Source organism: Colius striatus, chromosome 6 (genome assembly GCF_028858725.1).
Source record: "Colius striatus isolate bColStr4 chromosome 6, bColStr4.1.hap1, whole genome shotgun sequence".
Taxonomy (NCBI): domain Eukaryota; kingdom Metazoa; phylum Chordata; class Aves; order Coliiformes; family Coliidae; genus Colius; species Colius striatus.
Window position 1 is genome coordinate 25,634,286 of NC_084764.1, and position 18,143 is coordinate 25,652,428.

Below are 18,143 nucleotides of genomic sequence, written 5' to 3' on the forward strand. Positions count from 1 at the left end.
TACGCTGCTGAGGACCGCCCCCTCCCCTCTGCCGAGCCGGGGCCACGCCGCCGGAGAGCGGGACTGGAGCCACCCCCCCCCCACCTGGACCAGCCCGTGGCACGCAGAAACAGCGCTCTGTGCTCCTCGGGAAAGCTCCGGCTGTTCCCGAGTCGTAGAAGGAAGTTTCCATCACTCTGTTTAAGGCTTCAGTTTGTGATCTGCTCTGTCCTGCACCGGCACTATCGTTTCTAGCCCCCAAGGCCCGATGGAACCATGGTATGGCTGTTTACTTGGTGTCTAGAGAGCATCTTTCCCGGGATCTCCACAGGCATTTGTCAGCCTGTGAAGGAAAGTGTTAGGGAAACGATTATGAACGAACTATTAGGGAAAGACACTGAAAGAAGGTTTTGCAGGCCCCTGAGGACAAACTCATTGCTGGTACTGACCCCAGAAAGGGACAACTGAAGGGGAAAATCTCCACCGTTTCTACAGCAGCTTTAGCATAACCCTGCAAAGCACCTGGGCCCACTGCTGCTGAAAACAGGACCTGCACCTACACTTCAAATACCTACATCTGGTTTATGCTAACTTAGGGCTGAGATGAACAGAAGGAAATGTTTAAAACAAGGCACAGACTGCCAGACAGATGTGAGGTCAAGAATTCCATGCGAGATGGATGAAGAAGCCCTTTCAAACAGGTGACAGCAGCCTGACTTCTGGCACAGAGCTGGGTCTGGCTGCTCGGGAACAGCACTAACCTCTGCAGATCTGTCTCTCCACAACAGAAGCTTCCCTAGTGTCTGCATCAGGACTGGTGCTGGACAACAAAACTGCTAAGCATCCATGTCACATGCAAGCTTGCCTGGCTCTGGAGTCCAAGGCTAGAGTGGAACACTGATCTGAGCCCCCCAACAGTCTGGTTTGAGCCAGCCATTCCAGTATGAAATTTGTACACTGGGTTTTTTGGGGCTGGTAGAGGGATTGGCAGGGAAGGGAAGAGGCTTTGGTCTAACAAGGGAAAAGTCTCATTAGCATTAAGAAAGAAAAAAAAATCCCCAGATAGCATTTTTTTAAAGTCTTTATTATGCAGAACATAGAATATATTCAAATGGATTTATTTCCCAAACAGTTTTTCCTCCAGTGTTTGTTTGGGTTTTTTTTAACATGCATTGTTACCTTTTTAAAGCCAATGTACCATCCATTTCTCTTTCCCCTGCCCACAAAGCATCCAACTTCTTATTAATCCTGAGTGTAAAAAAAATTATAGACATCTGGCATAAAATATTTTTGAGGGAGCCCATTTAAAAATTTTATCTAAAATGTCTTATCTACAAAAACTCCAATATATATGTACATTATAGCAACACAGAGGTGTCAGAATACAGTACAACTGAAGACAAAGTGCTGTGACTTGGTAATTCTGCCCGGGGCTTGTGGAAATGTGGGCCACCATTGGCTTTGGGGCTGCTAGCCTAAAGCCTCAGGCTCCAGTGTTCCTCTTACCTCTCTCAAACTGGCCTGAAGTGAATAATATTTAAAGGCTGGAGATGCATTTAGCTTAATATACCATTAGGGGGTAGCAGAAATACTATCTGAGCAGGGTGAGACTTGGCAAAAAGAAAAAAGGAATGCTTTGCAGCAGTCAGATGTTTGGTGCACGTTTCTCTTCACCGTGGGTATTTCTGGAATGGCACCAACCCTTGGCACGTTCAAGTGAGACCTGTCCACCTACTGTTGAGGAAATGAATGTGCTAGCTGCCACTGCCTCTGAAGTCCCTGACCCTCCTCTCAGCCATTCTAAGGCCAGTTTCTAACAAAAAGCAGATCTCTCACTCTTCATTGATGCTTGGTAGTAGGAGCTCCTCAGTTTTTTGTTTAGGAGTAAACGAGCATGGCCATCAGCCTTGAAAATTATAATGGTCCTAAACTCTTTGCTTCAGCAGAAGCAAAATCTTGCTTGCTAAGTTTTTCAGAGAGGTACCAGGAAGTTAACTGTTGTATATTTATGAGTAAGTTTAGCCAATGTACAGTACAGGGCAAAAGCCTTTGTTCAAAAGCAGCCTTCATTTTCTTTTGAATTTCGCATCTCTGAAGAAATACCAGGAGTCATTTTCAATTAGAATGCCTCAGAAAAGTTGGCAGGGACTGAAGTCTATTTCTTAAGCAGCTTTTCTTTCCTTTGTGATCTCTAGAGATTGGTTCCTTCATTCACTTCTACTGCCAGGACAAAACAAGGAGACAGATTTCTGGTCAGTACACAAACAGGGGAGCAGCAGTCCATCCCACACATCCCGTGACAGCACACATGCTGTAGGTTTGCCTATGACAAACCAGCAGTGGTCTGCTCTTTCCTTTGGGAGAGTGGAATTTTTTAGTAGTTGTGAAAAGATTTTCCTGGCTTTCACACTCAGGGAATTACTGACTTAGAAGTGTGAAATCTTGGACTTTTAACTTCTTACTTTTTCAGAAGCAGTTTCAACAGGTACCAGACTGGCAAAAAAGGTTCCCTTGGATAAACGGCCTCTGGGGAGGGGTTGCTTTCCAAAAAGGATATGGCAGGATATGGTAACCAAGCAGCTTGCAAATGCTACTAGCTGTCTGAATGATTTCTGAAATGTCTCTGTGACACAGAATTCAAAGTCATATGCAGAGAGCGTGACACAGGGGAAAGATGCTAAATGTGTTCAGCATGAACACTATCAACAAGTGCAACTAGGATCCCAATGGGGACCAGCAATTTTCAAACACTGACCACTTCACAAGTGTTACACTGGAGTTATCTGAATTACTGAGATTTACCCAGATGCTTTTCTCCTTTCTAAAGACAAGCTGCCCTAAAACTGAATGCAAGACTCAAAACCTGTAGAATCTATGACAACCCACTCCTAACTTAACAGATCCATTTTCAAACTGAGTTGAAGCAGACACAAACACACCGTACACCTGGGAGTGCTCAGAACAGCTCCTACCAACCCATATCTATCCCTTCCAGTTGGTCAGTTTTGTCTGATCTTAAGACCATTCCAGGATGAATTCAACAGGACCAGGGCTGGAGTCAGGGCTCCCTGCACTAACCTCCTCTTGTTTCCTACTACAATCCCAAAAGAAAAAAAACAAATTCCTTGAGGTAAAGCTTCTTGATGTCAGAAAGCTGGTCATCTGCTGGAATGTTGAGAGCTAGGCCTGGGCAGAACACAGGCAAGCAAGTCGGCTCATGTAAATGCAGTTTCCTCACTCTGTGGCTGACAAATGAGACTACTCCATAGCCACTGAAGTTGCACATACGAGTTCCTGGCTTCTTGGACTGTGCACACACTTTGCTCCAGAAGGTGAGCAAAGCAGCGTTAGTGGACTAAGTTACAGATGGTTTTCTGAACCTATTTGGAAACAGAGAATTTTGGGTCTTCCTCTCTAACTAAATTTCTGAGATGCAAGAGTAAAAAATTGAATCAGTGGTTTGAAGTTCCATTACATTAAAATAGAACTATAAATACATGAAGACAGACATTCTGTGGTATAGAAGCCCATTCTTCTTCAAATCACCAGACGTATTTGCAGAAGTGCTTGGTTCTGGTGAACAAAGCTCTCCTTCCCTTCCTTGTTAGGTGCACAGTGGAACTGAAATTGGTTTTTTTCTTTCCCAGCACCAGGCAAGAAGCTGTGAGCTGCACTCTGCCTGAGCATTATGATGACCAATCTGTTTAAAAAACTCCAGCCACCTACAAAAAGCATCATCCTAACCTAAAGTGGAAAGCTGGCTGTGCCCAATTGACATGGTGTTAAAGCTGTACTATCTCTGTAGAAACCCTGCATGTCAAAGATACAAACAACAGAAACAAACTACAGTGCAACTGACTCCTGTTGTAAACTTCCTGGTACCTCTTCAACAATACATTCTGTTCACTTAAAGAACTTGAGATGCAATGACTATGTAGCAGACACCTCTAAGGTATGCCAGAGCAAAGCTGTCCATTTTAAGCTTTGATCAGAGTAAGACAGTGTGGAACCTGAAGGTAAGATTCCAAACTTAACTGGCTCAGTGAACACTAATTTGATCCCACAATAACAGAAATGCAAACGAATGAAGATCTCAAACAAAATGCAATTGTGAGGATATTCTCTTGTCAGGGAAAGCCTACACAGAGATGCAGCTGCCAACTGAGACTGCCTTGGCTAGATGAAACGTAGTGTACGATACAAGATCCAAGCTCTCTATACTTTTCCTCGTGCAATAAGGCCAATGAGAACACCTCTTATGTGACAAGAAACAGGGAACTAGCGCAACAAAGAGTAGCAATCAGTCTTTCACAGATCTACAGGAAGTATGTGGCTCTCCTTATAGTCATCAATTGTATGAGCCTGATTATTTAGGGGTTCTGGTCTTAACAAGAAGCACAAAGCTTGCTACAGTTTACTTAACTCCAAGAGCACCCTTCTAGCAGTGACTTGTTGATAGTTTTGTGATAATTCTAAAGCAAGAGAAATTAACCTGAAGATGAGAAAGCAACACACACTAAAACTACCTTTCTCTTTTTTAAACAGAAGTATGTTGGAATGAAGACAAAGTACAGTCCAACAGAAATAAAACTCCAAAAATAAAACCCCTCTCCATCACTTAGCCTATATCAAGATGACAACTAGTGTCAAAACCAGAAGACAATTTGTTATCCATATTGGTAAAAGTCCCAGAAGTCCTTCTGCCTGTGGCTTACAAAACTAAGTAATATTTGGGAACAATGGTCCTGTCAGTGACATGTCAACAACACATTTATTTTTAAAAGGCTGAATTCAAGTCTTAAACACAAGTAACTGCAAAAGAAAAAACAACTTCGGTTGATTATCTATCTTGTTAAATATGTCAACGTTAGCAATCAATAGTTTCTCTAAGAAGTCTCCAAGAACAGAGAGGTCAATTCACTCCTTACTGGGAAGGTCAGACACCTAGCAGTGACACTGGAAATGCTGCCATGCCAGCGTCACACATGCTCACAACATCTCAGCCAGCATTTGGGAGCATTGGTGCATACAAAGTCAGAGCTGATCAGTCACAGCCAACTCAGGCTGCTGGGAACCTATAGAGACAAATAAATAAAAAAGCAGCAAGAAAAAAAAATAAAGCCAAGCACCTCTAGGGCCAGACCCCAAAGACACAGGAATCAAAGCTTTTTTTCCTCCTCTCCCTATTTACAAAATGCCATTTAGAGCTGATGTGGCCACTTCAGTATTGTGAGGAAATGTCTTTTATGCTAAGCAGTCATAAGTGTGTTGCTCATGAGTGCTGTGGCCTGCGTGCCACGGAGTGTCCCACAGGGTGTGTGTCTCCCACCAAGGCACATGGAGGGAGCTCAGTCTTCTGTTTCTTCATATGTTGTCTCATCAAATGGTCGGTCCAAGAGAGGTACCAAACGGTGACGGGAGTATTTCAGTTGCAAAAGGTCCCCAACTTCATTGATTTTTTTTAAAGCCTGAGAAAGAAACCACATTATATCAGTGAGGGAGACAGACACAAGCAAGTTATCAGCAGATCTTGCTTTTTGCATGCCTGCAGACTACTCTGATAGCCGTTTGATGTGAGATTTTACTGCTCTGCAAGTCTGCAGAGATTCATGGCATTCAGTGTTGAGATTTTAGCATTCAGAAGCCTTGGGAACAACTGAGCAGCACCTATCACTTAGCAGAGAGTGACTGTGTGCCCATCTGACTACTCCACTTCCAAGGCAGGATCACAATACTCATCAATACTAACTGTAGTGTCACAGTCACCCCTGAAAAAGCCACAAATACTCATAGACAGAAAAAAATCTGCAAACAATGTTCCTCCCTTCCTGGAGGTAATTAAGCTGAAGCAGAAAGCAAGGGACATCAAAGCTGAATTCCTTTTTATGTTATGTATCTCTCAGTATGAAAGCAACACGTGTGTTAGTATAGCACCCCTGACTTACTCTCTTTTTTTTAATTGCATGACAGCAAAAGGCAAACTGCAACACTGTGCTAACATGTCTTATTCATGCATTTGTTATATTGACATTTGCTTAATTTGCATTGTCCATACAAAACTAGAGATGCAAGTTCTGCATTGTAAACAACACTGCATGGGAGATTTTGGCCAGTCAATCCAAGGAATGAAGAAAAGTTATTCTAGGTAGGAACCCAAGCATTCTTCCCTAGAAAGTAAGTCCCCCTGACTGAGGTTGCCACAAAGGCAGCTCTCAGGCAACTGACGGCCCAGAACACTGCTAGTGAGCTAAAACCTTTCAACATTTTGACCTGAATGCAAATGTTATGAAGTTTGCCAGAGATCAAACATCTGCTGGTTAAGAAATGAGGAAAGTCCCGGCTCAGTTAATCAGGCTTTCTTTATGTTCCAATCTCTTTGATAAGACACCGGTTTACAACAGGGTTTGTTAAAAGCCAAACCTTAAACTTCAATTAATTTCTCTACAAAACACTCCCAGAACAAGGTACAAAAAAATCAGTTGCTGCGGACAAGTTTGCAACAGTACGTGATGCTAATTCTCTTATATAGGCAAGTGACAAGGAAATGAGTTCAGAAGATGACTTCCAAATCCAATGTGATTTTTTTTAACTCAAGGGTTGGCATTTTGCACTCCCTTGAACTTTAAATTTATTCAGATAGGTACATTCAGCATTCCTTCAGAATGCCACTAATTCAACACTAATTCTCCAATTTTAACATGTTCCGAGTCAAATGCCTGTCTCGAGAATAGTTGGCAGACATGTTTTTCCTTCCTCGATGTTCAAGTTTTTGTTTCTTTAAACAATGGCCCCTCATTGCTTGTTGTATCTGGCAGCAAACACCCCTCCACTCTCAAATCCGGGAGAACGACAAACCCAGAAACTGGACCTTGGTGAAAACAAAACAAAACAAAAGCGTGGGCACAGTTTGACAGAGCTTTAAGTAAAGATCCCATATGGAAACAATTTAAGGTTGAATTTCTCTTGAAAGAGTCTGTTAACTGTTATTCTTGAATACAGATTTAGGATTTTATTAATTTAAAACAAAAAGGACCATGTGACCAGCAAAGACTACAAAGGAAATGGCATTGGTGAACTCTGACTTCAAGAGAGTGTAATATATTTTTCATCACTGAAAAGAAAGCATCAGCCCACAGGGATGCAGGTTATGAGGGATTTCACTCTGATCCTGAGCCAAATATTTTCAGGCAAGGAAGTTTTATTTACATAAAACAGTTAAAATTGTAACTGAGAACTGTTCCCCATCATGTGGGTTTATTTAATGAGAACAAGGAAGCATTAGAAATATTAGCATTTACAAGACAAGCTGCTCTTCCCCGTGCTCCAAACCTGGACAAATTTCCTTTAGAAAAAAAAGCATGAACAGCCCTATGCAGCACCCATGTACACATAGATGGGCTACTAAGTTCTCTTCTTGTCACTGACTAGAAGCAGGTCTTTGTCAGCTCCCTTCAAGTCTATTAATTTCAGTTCTTTTTAATCCTGTATATTGTTGCCATAGTTCAGCAAAGGGATCAGATCTGAGAGCTGCCGTATGATTAGCTGCCTGAAATCGATTTCCTTTTGTTGGATCACAAGAAAACACAACACAAAGTCACCGACAGAAAGACTTGTTTCTTACTAACTCTTCTTGCCAATGTTCTGGGTTCAGAGCATGCAGCTGTTTCGAACCTTAAAATGGATTACACTAACTTGGAACAAAGCCTCCACATACTGAGCTAAATCAGGATTTCTTAACTTCAAGATTCACACCTCATTTTGTCCTGGATTAATTTTCTTATAATATAGAATTATGCTATTATTATAGTATATTAAACAAGCATATCCTGAATTTAGAGCATTTAGCACACACACAAGTACTCTACAAAGAAGTCTTTACAAAAAAGAGTTAAATGCACAAAACTTGAAACCTTTTCTGGAAAGCAGAAACACTTGTAAGTGAACTGACAGGAAAAGAGCTTTTTAAAGCAGTGTAATAAAAGTTACACATTGCTTTTGGAGGAGAGCAAGTACAGCAGTTATACAGACCCTGGAAAAGCAGCTTGTCATGTCAAGACTCCAGCTAGTAGACTAACCAAGAGCAAGACTGCATGACTGCTGAGATAGTACCAGCAAATCAAGTTTGTAGTTTCAGTTGTAGCTCAGTTTGGAGCAACCTGATTGCAGAGACTTCAGCTTTCTTTCTTTTCCTTCCTTCTTCTCAGTCACCCCCTTATATCCACTTGGCCAAAAGTTACTGCTCCCTCTGTTGTATCAACGCGTTCAGTCCCTTTACCATGCTCTGAGGACAGTCTGTGACACCATTCATTGTATATAGGGTGAAAGGAAGGGAAGGAGAGGGCTTTCTCTAAACATACTGCTTTAGAAATTTCATTTGGCACAGAAACAACTGAATAACTACAGGGATAACTACAGGAAGAGTAGCAGGACAAGTAGCTGGGAAGGACCCCCTTAAGCAGTCTGCCATTGGAGTGTCAGGGCAGAATCTCTCAGGCTTTACAAGGCAGACGGCTCAAAAAAGCAGCAAGTACAGCACCACTGACAGGTTAACTGATACAGAATGACACTAAGTGTACATTACCAAGCTACACACACCACTGTATTGCTACTTTTCTTAACAAAACTGAAATGAGAGCTATGTCAGATGTTGATATGAAAGTTCTGCATCAGTGCAGTGTGAAAAGGTTGATTTTTTTTTTTTACATTAGTAAGTATCTGTTTATATGTCCCATCTGCTGTTCATGTACTGAGAACTGTTACCACCTGATCACATCTAGACATCCAGCATAATTTCCCCTTCATAACTCCATGATGACTACTCCAAATCACCTTCTTGACTATAAAATGTTTGAAAATAGTTTCAAAGATTTATTTCTCCATCAACTTCCCAAGAATCAAGGTGAGGATTCTCAACCCACAGTTCCTCAGATTGCACTTCCTGAAGCCAGTAGTGATATTTGCTTTCTTCCAGTCCTCAGGAACGTCCCCCAATCACCATGACATTGCAAAGAAAACAGTCAAGAGTGGCCTTGCAGCGACAGCCAGCTCTCTGAACATTTGTGAGTGCATCCCATCAGGTCCCATGGACTTGTGTATCTTCAGTTTGTTTAAATGTTCCCTTATTTGATTCTCCTTCACACCAAAGGTAAGTAAGTCCTCATTACTCCATATTTTTCTACTGACCTCATGAGCCCAGGATTTCTGAAGTCCAAGATCATGACTCAACCTCGCTTAAGTGCCGAGTCACAGGACGGCAAGGGGAAAAAATACAATGGAGAATTCTGACAGAGTCTAAGACAGCTCATGTAGATGACCAAAGAACACTCAGAAATGAACACACCAAAAAGTACTCTAAGGCTGATTTGTATAATACTCTTTCAACTATACTAATCAGAAAGTAACTTCCATCCTTAATTTTTAAGGCAGCATCTCCTAAGAGTGATGCAGGCCTCCTCAGAGGAGACCTCTATTCCTGCTATAACTGCAGGCAGGAGTCTGTGACGGCATCATATGTGGCACACATTCATTTAAGACAGGATCATTCAAGGTACAACGCTCTGAAGCTGTAAACAAAAACTAAAATAGCAATCTTTGGAACAAAAACTCTCTGTGGAAATCGTGTGCTGAGGTTTGCACTGTTTTTGCTTTTGCACTTTTTTGCTTTTGAGAAGAATATAGAAGTTTTAGAGGTTCTCAGGCTTTTTTCTCCCCTACCTTCTGCATTTAGGGTCAGGATAAGCAGATTTTTTTTCCTTCTGAATGACTTGGTGAAAGGTAGAGCCTCTTAAGAGGAAAAAACAAACATTGTCTTGATGGAATAAGATTGTCTCTCACAATTTCAAACAGGAAAATGAAGTCTCTGGGATTTACTACAGGCAACTAAACTGCATTGTTGAAGAAAGGGAAGAGAGATGGAGTCTACTACACAAGGCTTTGAACATTAGGTTCAACTAGACTGTACCAAACATTGAATCAGTCTACAAAAAATTGGCAATTGTTTGTATCTATTTATAGATGGTGTGAGTAAAAGAAAGATGAGACACTTACTGTATCGAGCATCTCTTTGGTATGAGCTGCAGACAAACAGAATCTGGCTCTGGACTCGATGATGGGAGTGGCAGGGAAGCCCACAACCACAACACCGATGTTCCGCTTCAACATCTCACGCCCAAACGCACTGCCGGAGAGAACAAGAAAGATGGTTGGAATGGCACGAGTGGGCGCAAGGCAGCAGCAGCATGAAGGGCTCTGATGTTAACTCATAGTGGCCTTTTTTGAAGCAAGCCTGTAAAACCAAAATTTGGAGCTTTCGGTACTTTCTTTCAGAGGCAGAATGCCTCCTCACAAAGTTGTGCTTTCAACTCTCTCCCAAAGCGATCCTCTCAAAAGGTTTCACTGTATAAAGCTGTAACAAAGGTGAAAGATTATACATGGCAGAGGCTCATCTTTTAGCAAGCTGTTTCTAAATGGATTTGTAAGCTAAGCCTGGAAATCTTTCCAATAGGAAACAATGACTTTGTCTCAGAAGGTTGACTAAGGAATCCCCCATGTTGCAATCCTCCAAAGCAGATGCTTATGCAGTTTCAAGATGGTTTGTTTTCACCAGTTTAACTACACTATGGTGTCACAAAATGTATCACTTAGGTGCCTATCATAGGAATCACTGAATTGCCACAGTAAATTGAGACCATCTAATCCAATATCACGTATTTTTAAGGAAGGTGCAAAAACCTTATACAACTGCTACACATTACACAAAACTAATTCTTATGGTGACTAAAAAAAATAGCAGCTGTGACTTATGCACTGATAGGCATAAAGACCCAGATTCTTTCCATCATGGCAGCGCAATTTTGGATGTTTCTACACAGGAAATGGTTAATCCTTTGTGAACTGACCTCGTCTTGAGAAGTAGCGATGAACTTCATCACTTTATAACGATGTATAAAAATAGCATCCTTTTACTGGGATTTTTACTAATTTAAGTTTTCTGCATTTTACTTCTGCAACAACAGTTTCCCTTATAAATAGGTGCATCCTGATACACTTCATTTTGCATCCATTTAGTATTCAAATGATTTTTAAAACAGACTACAAGGGGCAAAGGCTGAAATAGACCTGATGTAGATCCTAAGAGCTAACTGTCATCAGAGCTCTGTGTTCTTGCTCGTTCCTAAGTAAGTTATTGGTCTAGTTGCTCAGCTAATAAACATTTCCATGAACATTTCCAAGGAAAAGATTGTACTGACAGGGACAGCACCTGGGCAATAGAAACAGTATGTCTCTGTGTGCTGGATGGTGCATGCTGCAGACTCTGTAACACCCATAAAGGTTATAGGCCTGTTCAATTTGGTTGTACCAAGAAGGGTGGAGGAAGACTTTAACTACCTTCATGCAGGGTGCTGGAAGTTGTCTGTTCCCTCACAGAAGCACAGTGCTTAGCAAGACTGAAGCCTGAGGTAGAAGGGCACTAGAGATGTTTAGTATAGCTTAAAATTAAGCCGTGCTTTCCAAATCTCAAAGTGTTGATTGAGCCCTATGCTGAAAAGCAGCTATCAAAGCCAAGTTGTCCTTGCAATTAGGCTTTTGTATATGTTGCAAAAAAATTTCAATATATACATTACAACCTGCTTGCACAATTTCAGCCTTAATTATCCACCCAGCAGCCCACAAGTCCACAAGCATTCATAAAACTATGTGTTACAATTCTATTACCATTTACTAACAATACCTGAGCTATTAAATCCAGACCTCTTAATAAACTTGGAATTCATCAAACAGGGGTTGTGACCCATCATGCCCCACCTCCCCGCTGCTTCTTTTAATTCTCAGAGTTTATCCATGAAAATGCTGGCTCCTGAGCCAGGAGCTTTATATGTAAATAAAATGCAATACCTATACCTCCAACTTTTAAAACACGGCATGTAGTGCTAAAATTGCTTCCCCAAAGTATCTTCTTGCTTCCTCAAGCTACAAGCCTTGATTTTCTCAGGATTACTTATAGGAAGCTTCCATATTTTAATAAGACTCAGTAACAATCATAAAGCAAAAAGCAAACCAGTCTTTTCTTATTTTTAGAAAAGTCTTAATATTCTTGGACCATCCTAGGTTTAAGGAAGACAAATGAGAAGTTATCCTGTTAAACTCACCCAATTTTTGCTGGCATGTACAGCATCAGAGGCACAACTGGGGAATCTTCATTTCCATAGATGATGAAGCCCATTTCTTTCAGTCTTCTCCTGAAATATCTCGTGTTCTCTGCTAGCTGCTGCACACGTGCTTTCCCTAGAAAATAAAATAGGACTGTGAACACAATAGCCATAAATTCAACAACATAACCCCACCACAAGACTTCATGCTAAAGTACAAACTATGCATGTACTGCTTGTGCTTATGGAAGTATTAAATGCAAACTAGAATATGCAGTTTCTTCTCCCTCATGCAATTAAGATAACTCATTTTCTGACAAAGCTGTAGCTGAATGGACTAAAACAGGCACAACCAGGTCCAAGCATTTCCTAGTTTTTCCACATTTGATTTTTAATCAAAAGGGAACCTGGCAAAATGAGGCAGTTACCTGCTTTTAAATGGTTCAAAATTGCTCAAAATTCCCTGGTACCTGCACTTTGAAGAGTTTTGTTACACTTTGAATAATTAATGGAAACCTACTGAATCATCTGAGACTGTTCACCATGTTTTATCCTGGAAATTACTGCAAATTAATGGAAATTACTACTTTCCTCCTTCGATCTGCTTGCTGAACTGATCATGTGGCTGCTCCCTAACCTTTTTCTGTTAAAATGAGCTGGGCTTTAAACTAAACCAATTACTTCTGATAATCCTGCTCCCTTTGCGTAAGCAGCAAACAATTTATCATGTAGTTAACTAATTCTACAGATTTTTTTTTCCACATTTGATAAAATTAGTACAGAGGACTTTAGACAACTAGTATCATTTAAATATTCCAACTATTCAGATACACGTAGGACAACCTATTAATAAGTTAATTAAATTCTAGCCTAGCACAGTGTGCCACCTTTCTGTATTGCCCAGAAAAAAGATGTACATTTCACCTGAGCAGATGATAATGCTTTTCTGATCAGCTAATACTCTAATGAGGTTGACAGACTAAGTGCTGTTCCATTGATGAGACTATAATAAGAAGCATTCATAATTACTTGTCTCTGGTCCACAGAGTACATTTCTGGATAATTGGTTATCCAAACACTGCCTTCACCAGATGGATGATTCATATACCCAGGCATTAAATCTACAGCAGTGTGGATTCACGTCACACAGGGAAGTCAGCTGCTAGATACTAATCGTCTTCCTTCAAAGTTGTAGGTAACATAAGGTGATTAGCCAAAAGGAACGTCAGGTCTCAAAGAAACATCCAACACCCACATAGCTCTGCTTCAGGCCAGAACAAATGTAATTTTAAAACCTATATAGTTTTTGTAGCCAAGAGTATCAGACATTCCACCCACAACCATGCAATCAAAGGCAAAATCCCATCAAAGGCAAAGCATGAGAAAAAAAAAAAAGGATTGGCCTATCATTAGTGGGTAGGAGATGGTATTTTTAACAGCATTCACTGCCATTTAAGACATCTCTTCTCCATTAACAGCATTATTTCTTAATCTTTTCTCTCCTGGAGTTTCTGCAGAAGCTTAATTCCCAAAAGCAGTAAGATTTTACTAAGACACAAAGGCATCTTGTGCTTACGAAACTTCTTTTTTTAATTGTCTCAGATGGTCCAGTGGAGACCCAGCTTTCTCTTCTGGTTTCAGACCAATTATTTGGTTATTTTAAATGCCCTAGATTGTAAAGTGAAGTTGAAGGAAAATTTTTTTAAAATGACAAAGAAAAGAAACAGGAGTACTACAACAAACTACAGAGAAGGGGCCAAAAGCCACTACTTGCATTTCTGACATTGAGACAATCAATAAGAACTCAAGTGTCTGAATAACTACTATGGTACCTTCTGAGAAAGCTGCATCCACGTGTCTTCTATACAGAAGTGCACAGTTTCTGACAACATTTTGTGTCAGTGATGTAGAATCCCATCAAAATACTGATGGGATTTTTACCACAATGAGAATAGTAAGGTAATGTAGGCAGCTGAATACAACTGCTGTGATCAGTGCCTCTCACACCACCAGGAATGCAACTTCTCCCACACATAACATTTATTCTCTCCACACTCCCATAAAGCACGGAGTTTACAGTGCTTCAAGCAGAAGGAACTTCAGCATCTTTATAGTTTTCCCCTTTGCACATTCACACCCCTTTCCGAGTGGTTGAGAGCCTTCCACGCTATAGATTAAAGAGCAACCTTAATTTGTAGTTGGCAACCACTTCAGAGTCTTCCTTAAACTGTTTCCCAAAGAAACAGTTTATGATTCTAGATTTGTCCTTGTAGACTGAAGAGTGCTTTGAAATGCAAGTAAGTTTCATGTACATGTTCTTGTACATGTACATGTTCTTTCAGTTCTCTAGAGAGACCTAATCAACTACTAGAGCAACTGACAGGTTTGAAAGATGCTTGCCTTCTTCAGATCTGTGGGTCTCAAAAGCCTGTCAGCTGCTTTGCTCCAGAACCATCATTAAATTTAATGAAATTATTACCTCTGTAAAAACTTGTCACCATGGCTACAACAATATTACTGAGAACTTGCAAACATATTCAGTGATGTCTTCCCACTATCCACCATGTCATCACCATCTTCTGAAAAGTGCAGACTTGGTGAGGCAAAGAACCAGAAATTGAACAAGAACTGAGGGCAGGTTCCTCCTCCTCAACATTCCTTTCTCCCTGCATCCTGTGCAGCTGCTCTCCTCTGCACTTTAACAGATTTAGTCTCCTATTCCTCCACACTTGAAGAATGCCACATGCTAATTAATGAGGGTTTGCACTATTATGCAACAAACACACACCCAGTATTTAGCTCTTAACTTTCTTCTGTTCAGCCCCACAGGTACCCAATAGGGAAGCAGGCTGTTAACTGTTTTACCATGTTTCCTGTGATCACAAAGACAAACCAAGCAGTACCTAGAGAGAGCAGAGACTAGGCACCACCATGACTCCCACTTGTACCCAAACAGTGCCTGAGCAGTCAGACAGGACCCCAAAACCCCTTTTCAGCCCAAACAGAGCTCTATCCACATCTGCTCAATTGCAGGCCTAGAAAGATTGCCAGGCCTGCAGCGATTCTCCAGCAGCTGGCTTTGTTGGCAATATGCAGCTTCATTTTTAAGACCATGCAAAAAAAGGCCAGCTCAGACACCACCCTGCCAATTGTTCTCGCATAGGGGTTGTGCAATGATTCTGGTAACATCCTTTCATCTAGGAAACTGGAAAGTGATGACCTTCAGGGAGGGAAAGAAAGGGGGAAGAAACAGAGCATTACTGGAACCGAGTTCTTCAAAAAGGCCAGAAAACTAGAACCCCTTATCAGAGCAATTGATCTGAAGTCCCTTATGGGTCCTGTAAATGGCATAAGCTAGCTACTGACAGACCTACGCCAGAGTTAGAGGATTAACTAACAACTTCTCTGCTTTCATAGCCTGTTGCAAATTTACTGCAGTCATAACAAGACTGATCTTGCAATTCAGTAAAATACTTCCTTGCTTGTAGCAGCCTGGACGTCTTTTAGTCTAATGCCCATGTGTATCCCCTAAAGAATACGCTGCTATTGTATAAGAAGTAGAGGTCTTAAGGCCTTTACTAAAGACCTTGCAGCTATCTGCAGGACAAAAATGGGGCTCCACATTCCATCATATAAAATCTAAACTCCTCTTGCAACAGGTTTATCAATGAGGCACATGAATGGAGAAATTCACCTGTATTTAGCCTTGCTGCTCTTTACATTGTTCAAGCTCATGATTAAACTAGCAGTCCAAATATCACAAGGACTCTCAGATAATCTTTACTTGCAAAAGCCAGTTTAATAAATACAAAGCAATAATTCAGCAGTTAAAGGTTTTTGCAAGGCCAGAGTGAACTTTGTCTCTTTTTTTGCGGGGGGGAGGGGAAGAAAAAAGAACCAAACACGTCTCAGCTCTTCAGCTCTAAGAAGTGTCTGGTTAACTTCTCTATTCCATGTTAAAAAAACCCTCCAAACATCTCTACAAAGAAGCCCTAGAATGTGTGGATGTTACTCTGCTACACTAATATTTGTAATGTTCCTGTCATCCATAGGGGCTGATGAATAACTTATCATAGATGGCATTGGACTCAAAAGAAAATTTAATTCAACCAGGATGTATTTGTTTTTTCCCCTTCTTGTGATCTCTATGCAGTAATTACAGAGTAATAACAAATCTGTCCTTCTAAACAATACAACACTTCATCAGCAAGGCTTTTTGAGAAATGAAAAGCATGTTGTATTGTACACAAACAGACTACTGACTGACGCTGAACTCCAGAGGGACAAACCAACTTCAGACGGACAAAGAAACCCACAAGTAAGACCTCATCTGCTTGTCACACTAGGGATCACTGTCACCTGGATCCAAAACAAAGATAATTGACACATTACAGAGGAAGCTATATGTTTACATACTTAATTAATTCTTGTAAAGACTTAACATTAAGTAGCTATGATGAAGTTACTTTATTTTCTTTCATTAACTTAATCCTGTAGCTGTTTGACACAGTTTTAGTCTTACAGAATTAATTTACCCTATTTTTTTTTTTTTGCTATCAACATGGACAATGAAGCTCAACTGAGCAATTCTACACCTTTGTTTTACATACCAGTTGAAGGCTAACATCTTTGGTTTTAATGACTAAATTAAAAGTGTGGAATAAAAGAAAACTCTTGATACAAATAGATTCTTATTTGGTACACACAGAATCATCCCACTTGTGATACATATTTATTGCTTCATTTAGTCTCTTAATAACAGTTCATGCTGTAACATAATAGAACACACTCAGTTCCAGTTTTTATGTGTGATCAACGAAATGAAACATTTACAAGCAGAGATTTGTAAGAATACTATAAGAACTTGTGAAGATGTACTTTGACAGTAGCATACTGCCTCTGATAAGACACAGTATGTATCTAATAAACAAGCTTTAAGAAGATTGGCTGGAGCATATTAAAGACATCTTGTAAATCACTGCAAGAATATTCAGGCAAATTAATCTTTGAGATGGAAATACTCCATTAATTGTTTCCTCAAGAGTTACTTTCAGTCTTTAATGTAATTTGTTTTGCATTGTTTTTCAACCTTTTCCCTTCTTACAAACTCTTGCCAGTCCAGAGGTGTTAGAAGTAAGAAGCACTTTATCACTTACTGACAGATGTGCCATCCTTAATTTGTGGCAGAATCACTTCTCCTGGTATAGCTTATTTCAATCAAAAAAGGGATTTATCCAGCAATAGGTTTACACTGACAAATACCACAACTTCACAGATGTTAGCATGACCCGAGCTGCAACACTTTTCTAGGAACTGTTTGCCTGGGCAGGTTTCTTGCCCACTCTTCTCTGGACAGCCACAATCTAGGGAATCTAATAAACCTTTTTCCCTCCTTTGTACAAATGCTTTCCCAAGACTAAGTAAGTTCAACTTTTGATCTTTCTTGGAAAGAAAGAAAAAAAGGAAAGCAGCTAACTACTAGAAGGTCAATCAAGTGCTTGTTTTGATTATGGTACCTCTGTGTGTGTACATATACATACATGTGTATGTGTGAAAGGACAAAGCAGTAGATCTCAATCTACTTTTTCAGGAAACAATGTGGAAAGGCATATTATAACCTGAGCAGTAGCGTTTACTTACTGTTACTAGTTACGTAAGTAACGACTGAGCCTCCATATTCTTGCATGGAATAAAAAGAACTTGTGAAATGGGTACGTTCTGTAGCATCCACTGTTCTTTCCAAATGATGCCAACCTACCACCTGATTTTGTGGAAATCCTTGACAACAAAAGCTCAGTAAGATGCCTTCCAGACATGTATAGAATTAAAAGCCAACCACCAGTGAAAACAGAGAAAAATAGAGAGAAGTCACAATCCACTATGAAGGCACAAAGAACAAACTGATGTCATCGCATCCTGCTCCGCAAACATAAGACAAAGTGGCTTAAACATACCCAACATGGAAAGGACACAGACCAGACTGCAGTATTTCATGATTGCATTTCTAAGAAGATC

General features: G+C 40.5%; 1 protein-coding gene across 1 annotated transcript in view; it reads right to left on the bottom strand.

Moving 5' to 3' along the window:
• Positions 1–1,047: 1,047 nt before the first annotated feature.
• SPTLC2 (serine palmitoyltransferase long chain base subunit 2) overlaps positions 1,048–18,143 on the bottom strand; it is a 73,034-nt gene continuing 55,938 nt past the window's right edge. The window contains exons 10-12 of the mRNA XM_061998408.1: positions 12,129–12,264; positions 10,027–10,156; positions 1,048–5,447 (exon numbers count right to left, since the gene is read on the bottom strand). Of these exons, the coding sequence (XP_061854392.1) occupies positions 5,328–5,447; positions 10,027–10,156; positions 12,129–12,264 (386 nt within the window). The 3' untranslated portion in view covers positions 1,048–5,327. The remainder of the gene's footprint in view (positions 5,448–10,026; positions 10,157–12,128; positions 12,265–18,143) is intronic.